The sequence below is a fragment of the Colobus angolensis genome, unplaced genomic scaffold (genome assembly GCF_000951035.1).
Source record: "Colobus angolensis palliatus isolate OR3802 unplaced genomic scaffold, Cang.pa_1.0 Scaffold299, whole genome shotgun sequence".
Classification (NCBI taxonomy): domain Eukaryota; kingdom Metazoa; phylum Chordata; class Mammalia; order Primates; family Cercopithecidae; genus Colobus; species Colobus angolensis.
Genome location: NW_012116254.1, coordinates 3,566,835 through 3,584,860, shown reverse-complemented (window position 1 = coordinate 3,584,860; position 18,026 = coordinate 3,566,835). Strand labels below are relative to the sequence as shown.

At 40.6% G+C, this 18,026-nt stretch overlaps 1 protein-coding gene across 1 annotated transcript in view; it reads left to right on the top strand.

The window, feature by feature from the left end:
* PIAS2 (protein inhibitor of activated STAT, 2) overlaps nucleotides 1–18,026 on the top strand; it is a 108,162-nt gene that overhangs the window by 37,749 nt on the left and 52,387 nt on the right. The window contains exon 4 of the mRNA XM_011949352.1: nucleotides 17,195–17,279. Coding sequence (XP_011804742.1) covers nucleotides 17,195–17,279 — 85 coding nt within the window. The remainder of the gene's footprint in view (nucleotides 1–17,194; nucleotides 17,280–18,026) is intronic.

The window sequence follows — 18,026 nt, the reverse complement described above, 5'->3', positions numbered from 1 at the left end:
CTGTGCCCAGCAGCTATGTCGTCTTAATTGTGGAGAAGCCAGAAGTGTGAGATAGGCTTTAAGGTGTTTGTTACCCAGTTAGGGAGATTCACATTCAAAATAAGTAGCAAGTAGATATGTGTTTGCATGATAAAGCACTATCAGTTGTACATCTAAAGGTCAGTTACTGCATTGGCCTAATGAATGGAGAATTCAGTCAAGGCTGCTTGTAGTGAGACTTGAGGGAGCTTTGAAGGGTGAATGCACCTACTTTGGATTGGCAGAATTTATAGGAGAAGAAATGCCAAGAAAGGGGAGAACTGTGAGTGGTCACAGAAATAGAAAATAAAATGGTTTATTTTAGAAATAAATAGAATAAAATACAATTGCATCTATATAGCAATATTCAATTATTTACAAATACAGTTTTCACTGAACACTGCTTTAAATTATTATCCCATTACATCAAAATTTTTCTAATTTAATCAGATTTAATTATTTAATCAGAATAAAATAGAAAATAAAGTGGTACACACCCACAGGTAAAGTAAGCCGTTTGAACTGAGTAAGCCCTGGAGGGGGCTTGAGGAAATGTGGCTTTGCTAGGAAAGAGCCTTGGGTCGCTCAGAGATCGGAGACTGGTAAGTATTTTTGGGCAGAGGAAAGGGGTTGAAAGTGATAAGGTGGACTAACTCCTCACTGATGGGAGACTGGCAGGAGTTGGGGCTGCTGTTTCATTTGTAGAAGGTTATAATAGGCTTTAAGTAGGGTGGTGGTAGTGAAAATGGAGAGGAAGCATCACTGGTGATTATTAATAAAATGATAATTTCTGTATAGATAAATCACCTACAAATAACTAAGGTTTGCTGTGTTCTATTTAAATCTGGTTAAATTCGAAAAACTTTGGTGTATATAATGGTATTATAATTTAAAGCAGTGTTCAGTGAAAACTGTGTAAACAGTTGAATATTGCTATATAGATGCAGTTGGAAAGTGTTTCTTGAAAGCATTGTGTGTGCCTGTTGGTTCCAACATGTTAAGAAACATGTTATCAAAAATGAGGTAGTTTGCTCGTATAGAAGACAGCTTATATTGACTTTATATATTTCTTCTGTTACAACGGTATGATAATGTTCTTTTTGTGTGTGTATTTTTATTTCTACATATTTGAGGGTCAGCCCCTCTTTATTTTTAAACAAATTTAAATTTTTTGTCCCAAGTTTTAAAAATTATTTTTTACTTTTTAGATGGGGGTCTAATTATATTGCCCAGGCTGGAGTGCAGTGGTTATTCACAGGCATGATTATTGTGCACTGCATCCTTAAACTCTTGGCCTCAAGTGAACCTCCTGCCTCAGCCTCCTGAGTAGCTGGGACTATAGGTGTGTGTCACTGTAGGTGTGTGTCACTGTGCCCTGCCCTGCCCAGTTGTTTTGTTTTGTTTTGTTGAGACAGGATCTCTCTGTCTCTCACCCAGGCAGGGTACAGTTGTGAGATCACAGCTCACTGTAGCCTAACCTGTGCTGAAGTGATCCTCCCAAGCAGCTGGGACCACAGGTGTGCACCACCATACCCAGCTAATTTTACATTTTTTTTTGTAGAGACCAGGTCTTGCCGTGTTCCCTAGGCTGGTCTTGAACTCCTGCGCTCAAGTGATCATCCCTTCTCAACCTTCCAAAGTGCTGGGATTATAGGCATGAACCACCGTGCCCATTCCCAATTTTTTGTTTACTGTGGTAAAGTACATACTGTCTTGACCATTTTAAAATCCAGTGGCATGAAGTATATTAATATTGTGCAACCATCCCTACCATCTATCTCTAGAACCCTTTTCATCTTGCAAAACTGAAACTCTATACCCATTTAACAGTAATTCACTATTCCCTCTTCCCCCGCTCCTGGCAACCACCATCCTGCTTTCTAAGATTTGACTACTCTAGATTTCTCATATAAGTAGAATCATACTTATATGTCTTATTATTTTATTTACATGTCATATTATTTGTCTTCTTCTGACTGGCTTATTTCACTAAACGTAATGTCCTCAAGGTTTGTCCATGTTATGTCAGATTTTTTTTTTCCTTTTTAAGGCATAGTACTATTCTATTGTATGGGTATACTGTGTTTTATTCATTTATTCTCAAATGGACAGTTGACTTCCACATTTTAGCTATTGTGAATGATACTGCTATGACTGTGGGTATACAAACATCTCTTCAAGATTCTGTTTTTTAATTTTTATGAGTATACACCCAGAAGTGGAATATGTGATCATATGGTAATTCTATTTTTAATTATTTGAGGAACCACTAAACTGTTTTCCACAGCAGCTGCACCATTTGACATTCCCCACCAGCAGTGTACAGGGGTTCCAGTTTCTCCCTGTCCTCATCAGCACTTATTTTTTTTTTTTGATAGTGGCCATCCTAATGGGTGTGAGGTGGCATCGCATTGTAGTTTTGATTTGCATTTCCCTAATGATTAGTGATGTTGAGCATGTTTTCATGTGCATATTTGCCATTTGTATGTACTTGGAGAAATGTCTGTCAAGTCCTTTGTCCCTTTTTAAACTGAGTTGTTTTCAGTTGTTGAGTTTTAGAAGTCCTGTTCCTACCCTACCCCCTTTTATTTTAGTGCATCATTGCAGTGGTAGAAGACATTCTTTTGTTGGTGATGATACAGTAGCTGGTAGGTGATGAGAACCAGATAGCTCAGGATCTTAGGAAATGCAGAGTAATTAAACTGATTCATTCATTGTTACTTTATGAATTATTTTACTGTTAGATTGGCTAGACTGAGCCATTTTAATCCACAAAGCTACCTATAAAACCTCTTGGTTTATCTTTTCCCTGTGTTAGCCATATTATGAGCCCCTGTTAACCTGGGCAGTAACTGCTAGGAAGCATTCTTGTTTTTGTTTTTGTTTTTTATAGACGGAGTCTTGCTCTGATCGCCCAGGCTGGAGTGCGGTGGTGTGATCTCGGCTCACTGCAAACTCCACCTCCCGGGTTGTAGTGATTCTGCTACCTCAGTCTCCTGAGTAGCTGGACTTACAGGCATGGGCCACCATATCTGGCTAATTTTGTATTTTTAGTAGAGACGGGGTTTCGCCGTGTTGGCCAGGCTGGTCCGAACTCCTGACCTCAGGTGATCCTCCCACCTTGACCTTCCAAAGTGCTGGGATTACCGGAGTGACCCACTGCACCTAGCCTGCGAAGCATTTTTACTGAAATATACACCAGTTTATTAAAAGGTGTCAATATATTACTTGCAGGGGGTGATGGTGGGGGATGACTTGGCAGGTTTTATATTAAGTATATTTAACATTTAGGCGCATTAAAATATTAATTTTTGACCTAAATGTCTAATCAAGATAAAGTCATTGTTACGAAATAGGTAACAAATATATCTGTTGAACTGCTTGTTTTTTCCTGAAATTTTGGTATCTTTTAAAAAGCATAGACTTTTGATGAGGACTTCCAGAAGTGAAAATATATTACATGTGTAGTATCTTAACTGTTTTCAGAATGCCTTCACATGTTACTGCATTGAGTCCACAAAACAATCTTAAGGCAGATGAGAAAAGTGTTACTCCCATTTGAAATGAGGAGTAGAGAGACTTGTAAATTTCCTAAATAACTTGGATAGTAACCGGTAGGGGTAAGGCTAGGATATAGGACTGTTACATTCTGGTCTAGTTAAGTTTAAAAATTTATAAAGAGGAAAAAAGGATCCATAGATTTAGAGCAGTCATAACTATTATATCATACTAGTAGCCTACTCATTTAGTAATTATAAATGAATCTGAATATAATATTTGGAACTGATAAGATTATGCCAAAATTCATGAAATTGTGGCATTATTTCATTTACTGTTGCTATATAATATACTCTTCCAAAACATAGTGGTGAAAGCAGGTATTTTATTATGCTTCTTAGAAACAAGAACTCGGAGTTACAAGGAAAATGAGCACTCAAACGAAGGATTTCTCAGCAAGGCAAATTTACTTCTGCAAAAGGGTGCTGCTTGCACTTCTGGCCACTGCGAGAGCACACCAAACAAAGGAGGGAAGGGGTTTTTATCCGTAACACGGTTAATCCCTGGTTCTGTGTCCTGTCCCCATTAGCTGGAGTCAGACCACACAATCTACACTGACCCGATTGGCTACTGTTTAAAATTGAATATGGCTAATTAGGTGGGAAGGGAGAGGCTGTTTGTTACAGTACAAGGCATGTTCCCGCATGTGCGGGAAGGGTAGTTCTGATGGGGAGAGCTGTTTCGGCGGTAGGGGCAGTTTACAGAATGGGTAGCCAGGAGTGAAGAGGATGCTTTCCAAATAAGGAAGAGATGTCAGTTACAGATTGGGACTGGTGGGAGAAATTGTTAACAGAGCAGATAGTTTAGGAGAAGAGACAAGGAAGTTGATCTCAAGAACAAAGAAAAAGGAAGTCACAAATTAAACCTTTGAAGAGCAACTTACCATACTTGACAGTTCCCTTCTTTTGATTTTATATTTCTTCCTCTTCAAATATTTTTAACATTTCTTGACTCTGTTTTTCTGTCTGGTTTTCTAAAAGTAAGAGCTTATCTGAATAAGGTGGTGGGGGGATTGAAAAAGGTTTTAGTGAGAGTTGTTTCAATAAGCCTTTGTGCTAGGCTTTGGGCACAGGGTATGATATAACATCCTACAAGAATAAGCACACCTATTACAATGGCAAGAGAAGTAAGGATTGAGGACGTAAGTCCTTTCCATTTGCCGAACCATTTTTCCATTAAATTAGTGAAGGGGACCAGGCGCTGTGGTTCACGCCTGTAATCCCAGCACTTTGGGAGGCCGAGGCAGGCAGATCACGAGGTCAGGAGATCGAGACCATCCTGGCTAACATGGTGAAACCCCACTCTACTAAAAATACAGAAAAAAAATTAACTGGGCTTGGTGGCAGTCGCCTGTAGTCCCAGCTCCTTGGGAGGCTGAGGCAGGAGAATGGCGTGAACCCGGGAGGCACAGCTTGCAGTGAACCGAGATAGCACCACTGCACTCCAGGCTGGGCAACAGAGCAAGACTCCATCACCAAAAAAAAAAAAAATGAGTGAAGGGATCGTTTATTCCTGAATTTGTAGCTACTTCATTGGATAAAGCAGTAAGACCTTGTAATGCTTTTGTTATGGTTCCTTCGGGAGCAGTATTATTAGGTATAAAAGCACAACATTGAGTTCCAATGATGACGCAAACTCCGCCTTTCTCTGCTAGTGTCATGTCTAATGCTATTCTATTTTCCCAAGCCATTTGGCTGGTGTTTAGCTCTCCCTTTAATAGTATCTCTAGTATAGTTAACAAATCGTTGCTGGTTGTAGTAGATGTAATTTATCCAATCTACATTTTTATTTACAGTTAACCACCAGAATAGTATGGACTCAAACCCTGCGCTATCTGATTTTGCACCTTAAATTCATCTGGCATTCCTCTCGGGACTCATGTGGCATCTATATTAGCATGAGGGTCAAAGGACCCATGAGGGCCATTTCTTGTTTTATGATGCTTTGTCTTTATCCTTTTTGGTTTATGAAATTCTAGGGTGAATGGGATGGCCAATTGGATCAGAGCACAAGTGCCACTCTAGTTACTTGGCAGAGTGTCCAGTAATAGTCTGCCACAATACCACCATGCATCCACTTGGGGATGGATCAGGGTAGACTGATGGGTCAGCTCTCAGAATGGCTTAAGCTCACTGCATCTCTTTAGGTCTCCAAGAAATGCTAAGTTTTCCCCTTGTTGTGAGAGACATGAGGTAAAATTGACATGGGGAGACAGAAGCTGAATGGCCCTCAGGGGCTGACCCATAAGGTGCCGAACTTCAGGGAATAGCCCAGAGAGAGCTCAGCATAATTCATTACCCCAGGCTGTGAGGCATTGGAAGAGAGCTACCTTACAGTTCATGCCTGGGCGGCTACAGGACCATCTGAGTGGAAAGGGGATAATCTGGGCCTCTGGCCTGCAGTGCGCACAAGCATAACAATCTCTTTTGTTTAGAGTGCGGATGGAATATTTAATCCATTTCAGCCAGGTATTTGCGTCTTTGTATCCCGTCTCTAGAGCTATAGTCTGCCTTAAGTCTTTTACCTTCACAGCCGTTACCTTAGTTGGGTGGTTCTGGAGATGGGAGGAGAATGCTGGGCATGATATGTTTGGGGAAAGTGTTAGATCCCATACATTCTCCGGACTCTGGGTCTGGATTTCTTTATTTTTTTTAACTGATGGTCTAGCCAGCCTTAGAGAGAAGATTCCTACAGGGTCCTGTCCTGTAACATCTGCTCCTAACCCATACCATTCGAATAATTCGAATATGGAGGGTTCTTGGGCCACTGTTTGGGCTATCTATAATTAGCAATAAGGGGTTACACTGCAGTGACTTACAATTTGGTGGGGTGGGACCATGAATAAGTTGGAGTTTCTGTTTCAGTCCTTGCAACTTGTTTGAAGAAAGGGGCCTGGCTGTCCATCCTCCATATTGGGTGGTCCACCAAACATTTGTCCAGTCACCACAGGAACTTTTTAAGGATCCATACTTATACTTTGTTGACTCACTACAGTATGGACATAGATACTTACCTACATTTGATAGCTGCCTTTGAGCTCGTTCATCTCCACATGAGATGACTGAACAAGGGTCAAACTGAAGGGTTAAGGGATGTTTAGTTTGAGTCACGTAGATGACAAGGTAACCTTCTGTTGGAAAGAAAAGGGAAAATAATATTAAGCCCTTTTTAGAGTTAATTTGGTGGGGGTGGGCCCTGGGGTGACAGCTCGTTTTTCTCTGGCTGTGGAAGCCACTCCTTTCACTCACATGTGGTGTGTCCATCCCCTTTTGGCCATGCAGACAGTGGTTTCTGTAGTTAGAAGCACTAGATAGGGTCCTTCCCAAGCTGGTTCGTGTTTTCCTTCCTTCCAGCTTTTGATGAGAACGTGATCCTCAGGCTGACGCTGTCATCCTGGGAACTCCAAGGGTGGCATCTCTGCAAAAGGCCTTTAGTTTTGAGGGAGGAGAAAGTGGAAGACAGACCAAGTATATAGCTCCTGAAAAATGGATCTTTAGTTTCAAACGTAGGAATGTCAGCAGTGGAGTGTAAATAAGACAACCCATATAGCATTTCATAAGAAGATAAGCCAGTATCTTTCTGAGGGGCAATTTGGACCCTCAGTAAGGCAATAGGAAGGCATTTGGTCCATGGTAGTCGAGTCTCTAAGGTTAATTTGGTTAGGTGGCTTTTTAAGGTTTGGTTTATTCTTTCTACTTTTCCTAATGAAGGTGAGTGCCAAGGGGTATGGTATTCCCATCTTTTTTCTAATACCTGCGCTAGCTTGTTAATGACATGTGCAGTCAAATGGGTTCTATTATCTGAATCAATATTTTCTAGTAATCCAAACCTAGGTATAATATTTTTGATTAATGCCTTAACTACATTACTGGTAGCTGCACTTGAAAAGGGAATAGCTTCTACCCAGTGAGTAAGGTGATCCAGTATTACTAGTAGATACTTCAGGCGACCTATTGAGGGCATTTCAGTGTAATCTATTTGGATGCTTTGGAATGGCCCTAAACCAGGGTTTCTTCCTCCGAGGGGTTTTCTTAGGGTTTGCTTATTAGTTTTTTTGCGTATTAGACAATTATCTGTAACTTGTTTTGCTAAATTCCTGTACATCCATAGACTCCAAGAACTGCATCATGCATAGCTTGAGGTCCCCAGTGGGTACCCTGATGCAACTGAGATAAAACCTCCCTCATGAGAGATTTAGATAGCATTTCTCTTTGATCTGGTAACACCCATTTCCCTTCTACGTTTTCCTTGGCTCCTATTTTTATTAATTTCTCCTTTTCAGCAGGAGAGAAGATGGGAATGGCGGTAGGGGGAGAAAGGCAAGGAGTGAGGTGAAAAACGGGTGTTTTAGAGGAAATGGCAGCTTGTTTGGCTATTTGGTCTGAAGGTTATTCCCTTGGCTTTCAAAAGAAAGATTTTTCTGGTGTCCTGGAACATGGACAATAGCTATTTCTTCTGGCAACTGAAGGTTATCTAATGCCTGGGTGATTAATTCTTTGTGGGCAAGGTCTTGGTCTTTGCTATTAATGAGACCTTGTTGAGTCCAAATTTTTCCAAAGGTATGGGCTACCCTGAAGACATATTTAGAATCAGTATAAATAGTCCCTTCTTGGTTTTGTAAATGTTTTAAAGCCTGATTTAATGCAAACAGTTCACATGTTTGGTCCGACCAGTTATTGGGCAATCTTCCTGACTCTACTTCTGCAAGAACTTCTCCATCAACCACTGCATACCGGTTATGCCTTTGTCCCCCAGTTACCCTAGAGGGGCCATCTATGAATAGATGTCCTATTTTGAAAAGGGTCTCTCTTAAATCGGCCTTGACTTTTGTGTGATAATCAATTAAATCTAAACATTTATGCTCAGGTCCTTTTAGATTTGGGTTCCCTGTCAGGAAACCTGCTGGGTTAAGTGAATTATCAGTGGTTAATATTAAGTCATCTATTTCTAGTAAGATAGCATCATACTTTAAAATCCTTGAGTCGGTGAGCCATCTTCCTGCCTTTTAAAAAAGATTGTCCTAACCTGATGGGGTGTGGTCAGCACCAAGTTTCCCCCAAAGGTTAGCTTCCTGCTTTCTTTAGTTAACAAGACGGTAGCCGTGATAAATTGAATACATTTGGGCCACCCACAGGTTACTGGGTCTAAAACTTTTGATAGAAAGGCCACAGATTGTCAGTGGCCCCCATGCTCTTGAGTAAGCACCCCTAAAGCTATCCCCTTGTTTGTGTTAATGAAAAGGTGAAATGGTTTTTCTAGGGAAGGAAGGGCTAAGACAGTGGCAGTGATGAGTAGGTGTTTTAGCTCCTCAACCTGGTGGATTTCATCAGAAGTCCATAGGAGAAGGTCAGGCTTTTCCTGGGTGAGCTTCAGGTAATAAGGGTTTCATCTTTAGGGCATATTAATCCATGGTCAGCAATACCCAACTAATCCCAAAAATTTTCTGAGCTCTTGCTTGGTTTTAGGCAAAGGTAAGGACGTGATTCCTTTGACCCGTTCGGACCTTATCTTTGACTTGCCTTTACTTATTAAGTGTCCTAAATATTTAACCTTGGGTTCCACAGATTGGAGCCTTCCTTTTGAAACTCTTAACCCCTTCCCTTGTAAATAGTTAAGAAGGTGTGTGGAGAAGACAGCCACCTGTTCTATAGCTTCACCAGATATAAGCAGGTCATCCACATATTGGAGCAAGCATGTGTGTTTTGGGGTACAAATTTGTTCTCGAATCTGTTCTAGGACTTGACCAAAGAGGTTAGGTGAATCTGTAAACCCTTGGGGCAAGACTGTCCATTGGTATTATTGCTTTTGCCCAGAATGAGGATCTTCCCATCTGAAAGCAAATGTGTCTCTGCTGTCCTCAGCCAAGGGGCATGCCCAGAAGGTGTCTTTTAAGTCTATCTCTGTAAACCATTGATGGTCATATGGTATTTTGCTAAGTATAGCCTAAGGGTTGGGAACAACAGGGTGGGTAGTCTGGACTATTTGGTTAATAGCTCTGGGGCTTTGCACTAGTCAGTATGACCCGTCTGATTTCTTTACAGGCTATATTGGAGTGTTATAAGGAGACATACAGGGTTCAAGGAGCTTATCTTGAATGAGACCTTCGACTACAGGTTTTAGGCCTATCCTGCCCTCTAGGGGACTGGGATATTGCTTTCTTCTTACTATTTCCCCTGGGGATTTTAACTTTATATGTATTGGAGCGGCTTGAAGTCTTCCTCGATTTCCTTCTCTCGTCCATACATCAGGATGAATATATTTTTCATTTACAGTGGTAAGTAGATGTAATGAGGTGAGAAATCCGTTTGGACTGACACATAGGCCTATACCTACTTTTAGCATTAAATCTCTTCCTAATAGGTTAGTTCCTGCCTCAGGGATTAACAGAAATGGAACGCGGACTGATGAGTTTTTATATTTGACCTCTGTGTCTTCTAAGATTCTTGCTTTAAACCTTTCTCCTTTGACCCCCAAGACAAAAAGTTCTTCTGAGGAGCAAGGGACATTAGATAAAGGGAAACAAACAGGAGCGAGCTGCTCCTGAATCTGTTAAAAGGGTTATAAACTTTTCATGTTTGGGTCCCACCTCTAAATTTATTAAGGGCTCTTGGTAGGATTCAAGATAAAAAGAATATAGCCCCTGACTCCCTATTCTTCTTCAAAGGCCTTAAATGGAATGACTTCTTTCTCCTTCTCCCATTCAGGACATTCTCTCTTAAAATGACTACTCCTCCACATTTGAAGCATGTATTTTGTCCTCCCTCCCTTCCTGTTCCGAGGTTTTGTGGTCTCGTCTCTCTATGTCCTTTATATGGTTTAGCATGTGAGGACTTAAACCCTTTGTAAGTTTTGGCTTCCTGTAGGCCTTGTTTAGGGTGGAGTCCCTAGGTAACAGAGAGTAGTATCGGTGGGCCTTGTCTTTTGGAACTGCTGTTGGAAGGTGGGTAACATAATTTTTCCTTTTTGTTTCTGCTTTTCTTCATCTCTTCTCACATATACTTTTTGAGCTACTCTTAAAAGCTCTTTGATAGTCCAGTCTTTCCAATTCTCTGTCTTTTGTAATTTCTTAGCAATATCTGGCCGTTTATAACAAAATGTAACCTGAGTATTCCCTGCCCAAGAGGGTCTTCTAAATCTAGGCCTGCATATTGTCTCATTTGCTCTTTCAGCCTCTCTAGGAATTCCATAGGTCCTTCATCCTTTCTTTGTTGTATATTGAATGCTCAGGAAATATTTTGGGTCTGAGGTACTGATTCCCGAATTCCTTTTATTACCACTTCCCTGAGGTCTTTCATATTCTCTTGATGAGCTGCATTGTTATTGTCCCATTGAGGGTCTTGGGCTGGAAATTTTTGGTCTGCCATAGGAACGTTCCCAGACTACCATAGCAGCCCTATGGATCATGCTGCTTTCTTCCCCTGAAAAGAGGATGCCCAGGATGGTCATTAACTCCTCCCAACTATACAGCTGTGGCCCTAAGAATTGATCAATTTGATCTGCTACCCGACATGGGTCATCTAATAATGACTTGAGTTCCTTTTTAAATTTCGAACTTCTGAGCTAGTTAAGGGAACATTTACGAAGCTGATTCCTCCTCCTTCAAGGGGTACTTCCCTTAAGGGGAAAAGAGTTGGGGCTGATTCCTTAGAGGCAGAGGGGAAAGGGAAGTTCTGAAAATCCTTTTTACACTGTTCTGTCTCACACTAGAGCCTTCCTGGAGGAGGCGTAGACTCAGACGTGTGGTTAAGGAGGGCATAGGGCATTGGGGCAGACATTGACTCAGGGTTATACGGAGGAGGAATTGAGTGAAGGGGGTCCTGTGCACCCGCTTGGGGTAGGGGATTTGGTGGAAGTAGGTAGTCTAGTGAGTCTCATGCATTGGTGGATTGTTTTGAGGTAGAGGTCTTACTTTCCTCAGAGGAAGTGATTTCTAGCTTACTTCCTATAGCTTTTAGGAGGTAAAGAAGGATGGGTCCCTGCTGCCAACACAGGGCATAATCTGTTTCCTCCTGGGAGATGGGACTCTTGTCATTGACATACTCTATTAGAACGTGACAAATCTAATCATTTGACTGAAACTTTGGCCAGAAAGCTGAGGGTTTGAGGATGAACTCTGTGGTCCAAATGAAACAGCATTTTATCATTTGTTGTTTTTTCTTATGTTTAGTCCTTTCACTATCCCTCCAGAATTTTAACATGAGACCTAAGGGACTACCAGAGGGAATGTTATTTTCATCACTAGCTTTATCTCTTTTATTTCTTGTCTGTCTTGGGGTGTTTCCCATCCTGGAGGTTTTGGTGTGAGGCTCAATGCCTCGTATTAGAGATTTCTTGCCTTCTCTTCTCTAGAGGTTTGCTGAGGCTGTCCCTCCTCAGATACTTTTTGCCTTCCCTTCTCCAGAGGCTTGCTAAGGCTCAATCCCTCATATTAGAGATTTCTTGCCTTCTCTTCTCTAGAGGTTTGCTGAGGCTCAGTGTCTCCTTGTGTTAGAGATTTCTTGTCTTCCCTTCTCTAAAGATTTGCTGAGGCTCAGTTCCTCCTCATATTAGAGATTTCTTGCCTTCCTTTCTCTAGAGGCTTAATCCCCCTGCCCCCACAACTGGCGGTGTCTTGCACTCCTCTCCTTTCGCTTTGTCCTTCTCTGGCTGCTTCTGTCGTGGGAATTTAAGTCCCTCTTAGCATCAGTGTGTCAATATAAGCCCCACAACCGGAATCTGCCATAAGCCGTGTGAGGTGACCACGTAACTGCAGATCCGGACTCCGCACTTGCTCTGTGCTTAATTATACATTTCATTCACACACATTCAACCTCCAAGATGTCCCAACTACCAAGGAAATACTTTGTTGCCCCTGTGACTTTTCTTACCTTGGTTTGTGCACAGAGTTACCTGGTCGCCATGGTATGTGAGGATCCTTTTCACCCGCGTTGCTGAGAGTCCAGGTTTATTCGTCATGCTGGGGGAGGTCCTGATCCCTCATCCCTGAGGACACCACGACGAGACAGTGGGATGCATCTCCTCATGAGAGATGGTCAGGGACCTCTTCCCGGCTGAGAAAGGCAATCACGGATGAGCCCCCAAGTTGTTAGAAACAAGGGCTTGGAGTGACAAGGAAAACAAGCACCCAAACGAAACATTTCTCAGCAAAGCAAATTTACTTCTGCAGAAGGGTGCTGATTGCACTTCTGGCCGCTGTAAGAGCACACCAAACAAAGGAGAGAAGGGGTTTTTATCCCTAACACGGTTAATCCCTGGTTCTGTGTCCTGTCCCCATTGGCTGGAGTCAGACTGCACAATCTACACTGACCCTATTGGCTACCATTTAACATTGAATATGGCTAATTAGGCGGGAAGGGAGAGGCTTTCTATTATGGTACAAGGCATGTTTGGGCATGTCAGGGTGCGGCAAAGGTGGGAAGGGTAGTTTTCAACAGGGAGAGCTATTTCAGCAGTAGGGGTTGCTGACAGAATGGGTAGCCAGGAGTAAAGAGGACTCTTTCCAAATAAGGAAGAGATGTGAGTTACAGATTGGCACTGGCAGGAGAAGTTGTTTACAGGGCAGATAGCTTAAGAAAAGAGACAAGGAAGTAGAGCTCAAGAACAAAGAATAAAGAAGTCAGAAATTAAACCTTTGAAGAGGAACTTACTGTATCTGACAAGCTCGTGGATTCCTTAGGTCAGGAATTTGGAAGGGCAGTGTGTGGGTGGCTTGTTTCTTATCCCAAGATGTGTGGGGTCTTAGCTGAGAAGACATATGCTTGAGGTGCACTTGGTTAGAAGCTCACATCACTTGGAGGCATCTTCCCTGCCATGTTTGGCAGCTATGCCACCTGATGACTTGGACTTAACTTGGCTGTTGGCTGGAATACCCATATGTGGCTTCTTCATGTGGTCTAATTTGGGCTATTTTATAGCATGAGAGCTAGGTTCCAAGAATGAGTGTCCCCACAGAGCAAGGAAGATGTGCGTGGTATTTTTATGGTTCAGGCTTGGAGCTGTATAGCATCACTTAAACTGTACACTGTTGGTTGATGCTATTACAAAAGACCATTCAGATTCAAAGGGAGGGTGATAAAGACCCCACTACTCAATTGGAAGAATGTCAAGTTTACATAAAAAGGAGGACACGATGGGAGATAATGTGGTTATATTTGGCAAATAGAATCTACATTATGAAGAGTTGTTGCAAAAGGAAAGATTTTGAATAAAGCCATATTTAATTCATGCCCTTGAGCCATGATCTTTTTTCCTTCATTTGCTCTTAACCTAAAGGCTTTCATGGGATCTGCAGAATTGGTTTTCTGATTCCCAAATTGTAGACAATGGGGAGAAAATAAACTGCAAAACCTGCATACTTTACTTTGCATCCTGCATTCTTTCTCATGATTTATGTTAAAATGACCATTTAGTTAACAAATTTACTTTATGGAAAGTTTGGTATGCTTTTGGCTGCTGTTCTATCATAAAATTGACTTACCTAAAAACTGTCAATGTTAATACACATTAGATTTGTATTAGCATATACGCTATTTTTTGTTGCTGTAAGTTCCTGGAGTCTAGTTATAGTATATAGCAATGACACAAATCCATTTTTCTGTAGATACAGTGTGGTTATTTGAGATTATAATCTGGATTGAAAATTCGACAGCAAATATAGGTAAAGTCAAAGATATGTCAGAAAAATAAAAGGCACACCAAGAATATGTCTATTATGACACAGACTACTAACATTAAGCTGCCAGTTCTCTAAATTGTACATATGTATTGCATATGTGCAACATGTAAGTACAATTTGATATAAAAGTACATGTCGAGCATGCATGTATAACATGACTATGGAACCATTCTCATTCCAAATGTTAAGGTTCATGGTTTTTGGAAACTTTTAAGGATAGATTGACTCCAGTCATTCAGACAGAGCCTCAAATACTGGCATTTATCCTGATGAATTCACAGAGGGTCTTGTGCCCAACTTTACAGGTGTAGATACCTGCTGCTTTTGGCATGCTAAGAGTGGATTGGTCTTTAGGGAGATTTAGTTAATCAGGTTTATCAGAAAAAAGCAGGAAATACAATTGTTGGGAAGATAATTTCCTTTATCTACCCCTTCCATTCTTTTTGCTGTTCTCGTATTTCCTCCCTGTGTTAGAAATCCTGCCTTTCAATGCCATCACTTTAGCTTTCAATAGTCTTTTGAAGGAAATTACAAGAAGAAAATACAGCATACTGTTTTACATTTACACTTATTTACTGTAAGATTTTCATTCCCAGAGATCCAGTTTTGAATTTATATGTTTTTAAATAATCCTGGTAATTTTGTATTACATTTCTTGTAATGCATGTCTGCTGTCAACAAATTCTTATATCTTCTGTTTATCTGAAAAGTTATTCTTTCACTCTGCTTTTGAAGGATATTGAATTTTCAGTTGAGTTTGTTCTTTCACCACTTTAAAGATACCTTCTGGCCTATATTGCTTCTGATGAGAAGTGGCCTTGGTTTGTATTGTTCCCTTGTTTCTTTTTTCTTTTGTTGCTTTCAAGATTTTATAGTTGTTGGTTTTCAGTAGTTTGATTATGATGTGACTAGGTAGTTCTTTGTATTATTTTACATGGAATATGATTTGTAAATCATTTTTTCACCTCCATCAAAGGTAGGATTATTGATTCATTATTTCTGCAAGTAGTTTTATTTTTTAATGCCTCATTTTGAACTCTTTTCTTTTAATTCTCCATTTGTACTTACGTTAGACCTTTTGAGGTTTCTGGCTCAAGAGACTGGATGCTCATGTCATTAATTAATTAAGATTAAAATGCAGCAAGTTTACTTGTAATCTCAAAATATAGGTTGTTACATTTGGCAATTAAGAGGTCATTGGTGACCTTAGCCACAGATAGAGAATGAAAAGTGGAGTCTGAAGAAGAAAAAAAGGGTTGAGGAGTAAATAGAAACTGGAGAAATGAAGAGGCTTACTTATGTTTCTGTGTTTGATGCTCCATAATTATGTTTATAATCCAAAGTTTTATTTTACTTTTTGACCTTCATCATAAACGGCATCTCCCTCTTCCCTCCTTTTTAAAGTGTCCTGAAAAAATATGAACCATTTTGTGACATGATTTCTAGGAGAATAATTGATATAATAAACTGCCTGTGCTTAAAGAAAAGAACATCTTAGCTAGGGAATTAATATTTTTCTGACTTCATGTGACTTGTGGTTGAACCTCTCTGACATTGGATATTCAATTGGCATCTTTTTTATATTCATGTAGCAGGAAAACTGGACAGTATTATACACAAGGACCATTTTGCCTTTTTTTTGAAGACAGGGTCTCCCTCATCACCCAGGGTGGAGTGTAATGGTGCGATCTCAGCTCACTGCAACCTCCACCTCCCAGGTTGAAGTGATTCTCCTGCCTCAGCCTCTGGAGTAGCTGGGATTACAGGCACATGCCACCATGCCTGGCTAATTTTTGTGTTTTTAGTAGAGATGGGGTTTCACCATGTTAGCCAGACTGGTCTTCAACACTTGACCTCAGGTGATCCATGTGCCTTGGCCTCCCGAAGTGCTGGGATTACAGGCGTGGCTGTGCCTGTCCCCATTTTGCCTTTACTTGGGTGATGTTGCAATTGTTAGGAAGCAAAAGACTTGAGGCCTCTCTATATATATATTAACTTTTATGTTTGTTTTAATGGACACTAGAACATTATTGAATAATTCATTATCAACCTATTACAGGCTTTTGTGAAGTCATAAATACATTTCAGGTAATATACATAAGGATGACTTCATTAAGTAATATTTTTTAACTGGGCAGACTTTCATATGCAAATTATTATGTATCTCAATAACTTCAAAACTTAAAAGTTTTGACATTCAAATTTTTCTCATATGAGTGTTTTGTGTAATAAATATAGGGCACCAAAAGCAAAATACAACAAAGAAAAATAAAAAGTATTTAATTCTTGGATAGAGTTCTCCTGGGGAGCATTTTGACTTCGTTTCATTAGATAATATTATAGTTAAGAATGAAATGTAATATTGAAGGGTTTTGTTACATTTTTACTATACATTAGTTTTTTTTTTTTTTTTTTTTTTTGAGATGGAGTTTCACTCTTGTTGCCTAGACTGGAGTGCAATGGTGCAATCTTGGCTCACTGCAACTTCCGCCTCCTGGGTTCAAGCGATTGTCATGCCTCAGCCTCCCATGTAGCTAGGATTACAGGCACACACCACCACGCCCAGCTAATTTTATATTTTTAGTAGAGACGGGGTTTCTCCACATTGGTGAGGCTGGTCTTGAACTCCTGACCTCAGGTGATCCACCCACCTCGGCTTTCCAGAGTGCTGGGATTACAGGCATAAGCCACTGCGCCCAGCCTGCATTAGTATTTTAGAATAAAGAATGAGGTTACATACTTAACGTTAAAGAAATCCCTTTGTAGTGACTTTACTCATGATTCCAAGATGAATGCAGTTTAGTACTTCTTGATTTTGGAGTATTTTAACCATAACGTTTCAGAATTAGGCAGGTACTTCATAAAAAAAATGCCTGGTTATTGCAGGTGGTTATAGTGTTGGATTTGTTATTGAAATATTATCTTTCTTTTTTTTCTTCCCAGTTCAAAGCAGTATTCAGCGATTTCAAGAGAAGTTTTTTATTTTTGCTTTGACACCTCAACAAGTTAGAGAGATATGCATATCCAGGTAAGAGGAATATTTGGAATGTATTTCTCATGAATATTGGTTTATTCACCTGTAGGGCTGCCATAACAAAATTTCACAGACTGAGAACAGTGTAAGCAACAGACTGTTATTTCTCAAAATGCTGGAGGCTTCTGTCCAAGATCAAGATTTTGGCAGGTTTGATTTCTCCTGAAGCCTTTCTCCTTGGCTTGCACATCTCAGATGACCTTTTCTCTGTAGTAGTGCATCCCTGATGTGTTTCTTTTCTTGTAAGGACACAGTCATATTGGATTAGGGACCTACCCTGTGGCTTTATTTAACCTTAATTTCCTCCTTACAGGCCTTGTCTCCAAATACAGTCACATTGGGGGTTAAGACTTCAATATATGTTTGGGGATACACAATTCAGTCCATAACAGTTGACCTGTTATTTTTTTGAGACAGAGTCTCGCCCTGTCATCCAGGCTGGAGTGAGTGTAGTAGCATGATCTCGGCTCATTGCAGCCTCCGCCTTCTGGGTTCAAGCGATTCTCCTGTCTCAGCCTCTTGAGTAGCTGTGACTACAGGCAGGCGCCACCATACCTGGCTAATTTTTGTGTTTTTAGTAGAGATGGGGTTTCGCCATGTTGGTCAGGGTGGTCTTGAACTCCTGGCCCCAAGTGATCCACCTGTCTCGGCCTCCCAAAGTGCTAGGATTACAGGCATGAGCCACCATGCCCAGCATAAAAACTTTGCATTTTGTAGTAATTTTTATTTAGATAAAAATTA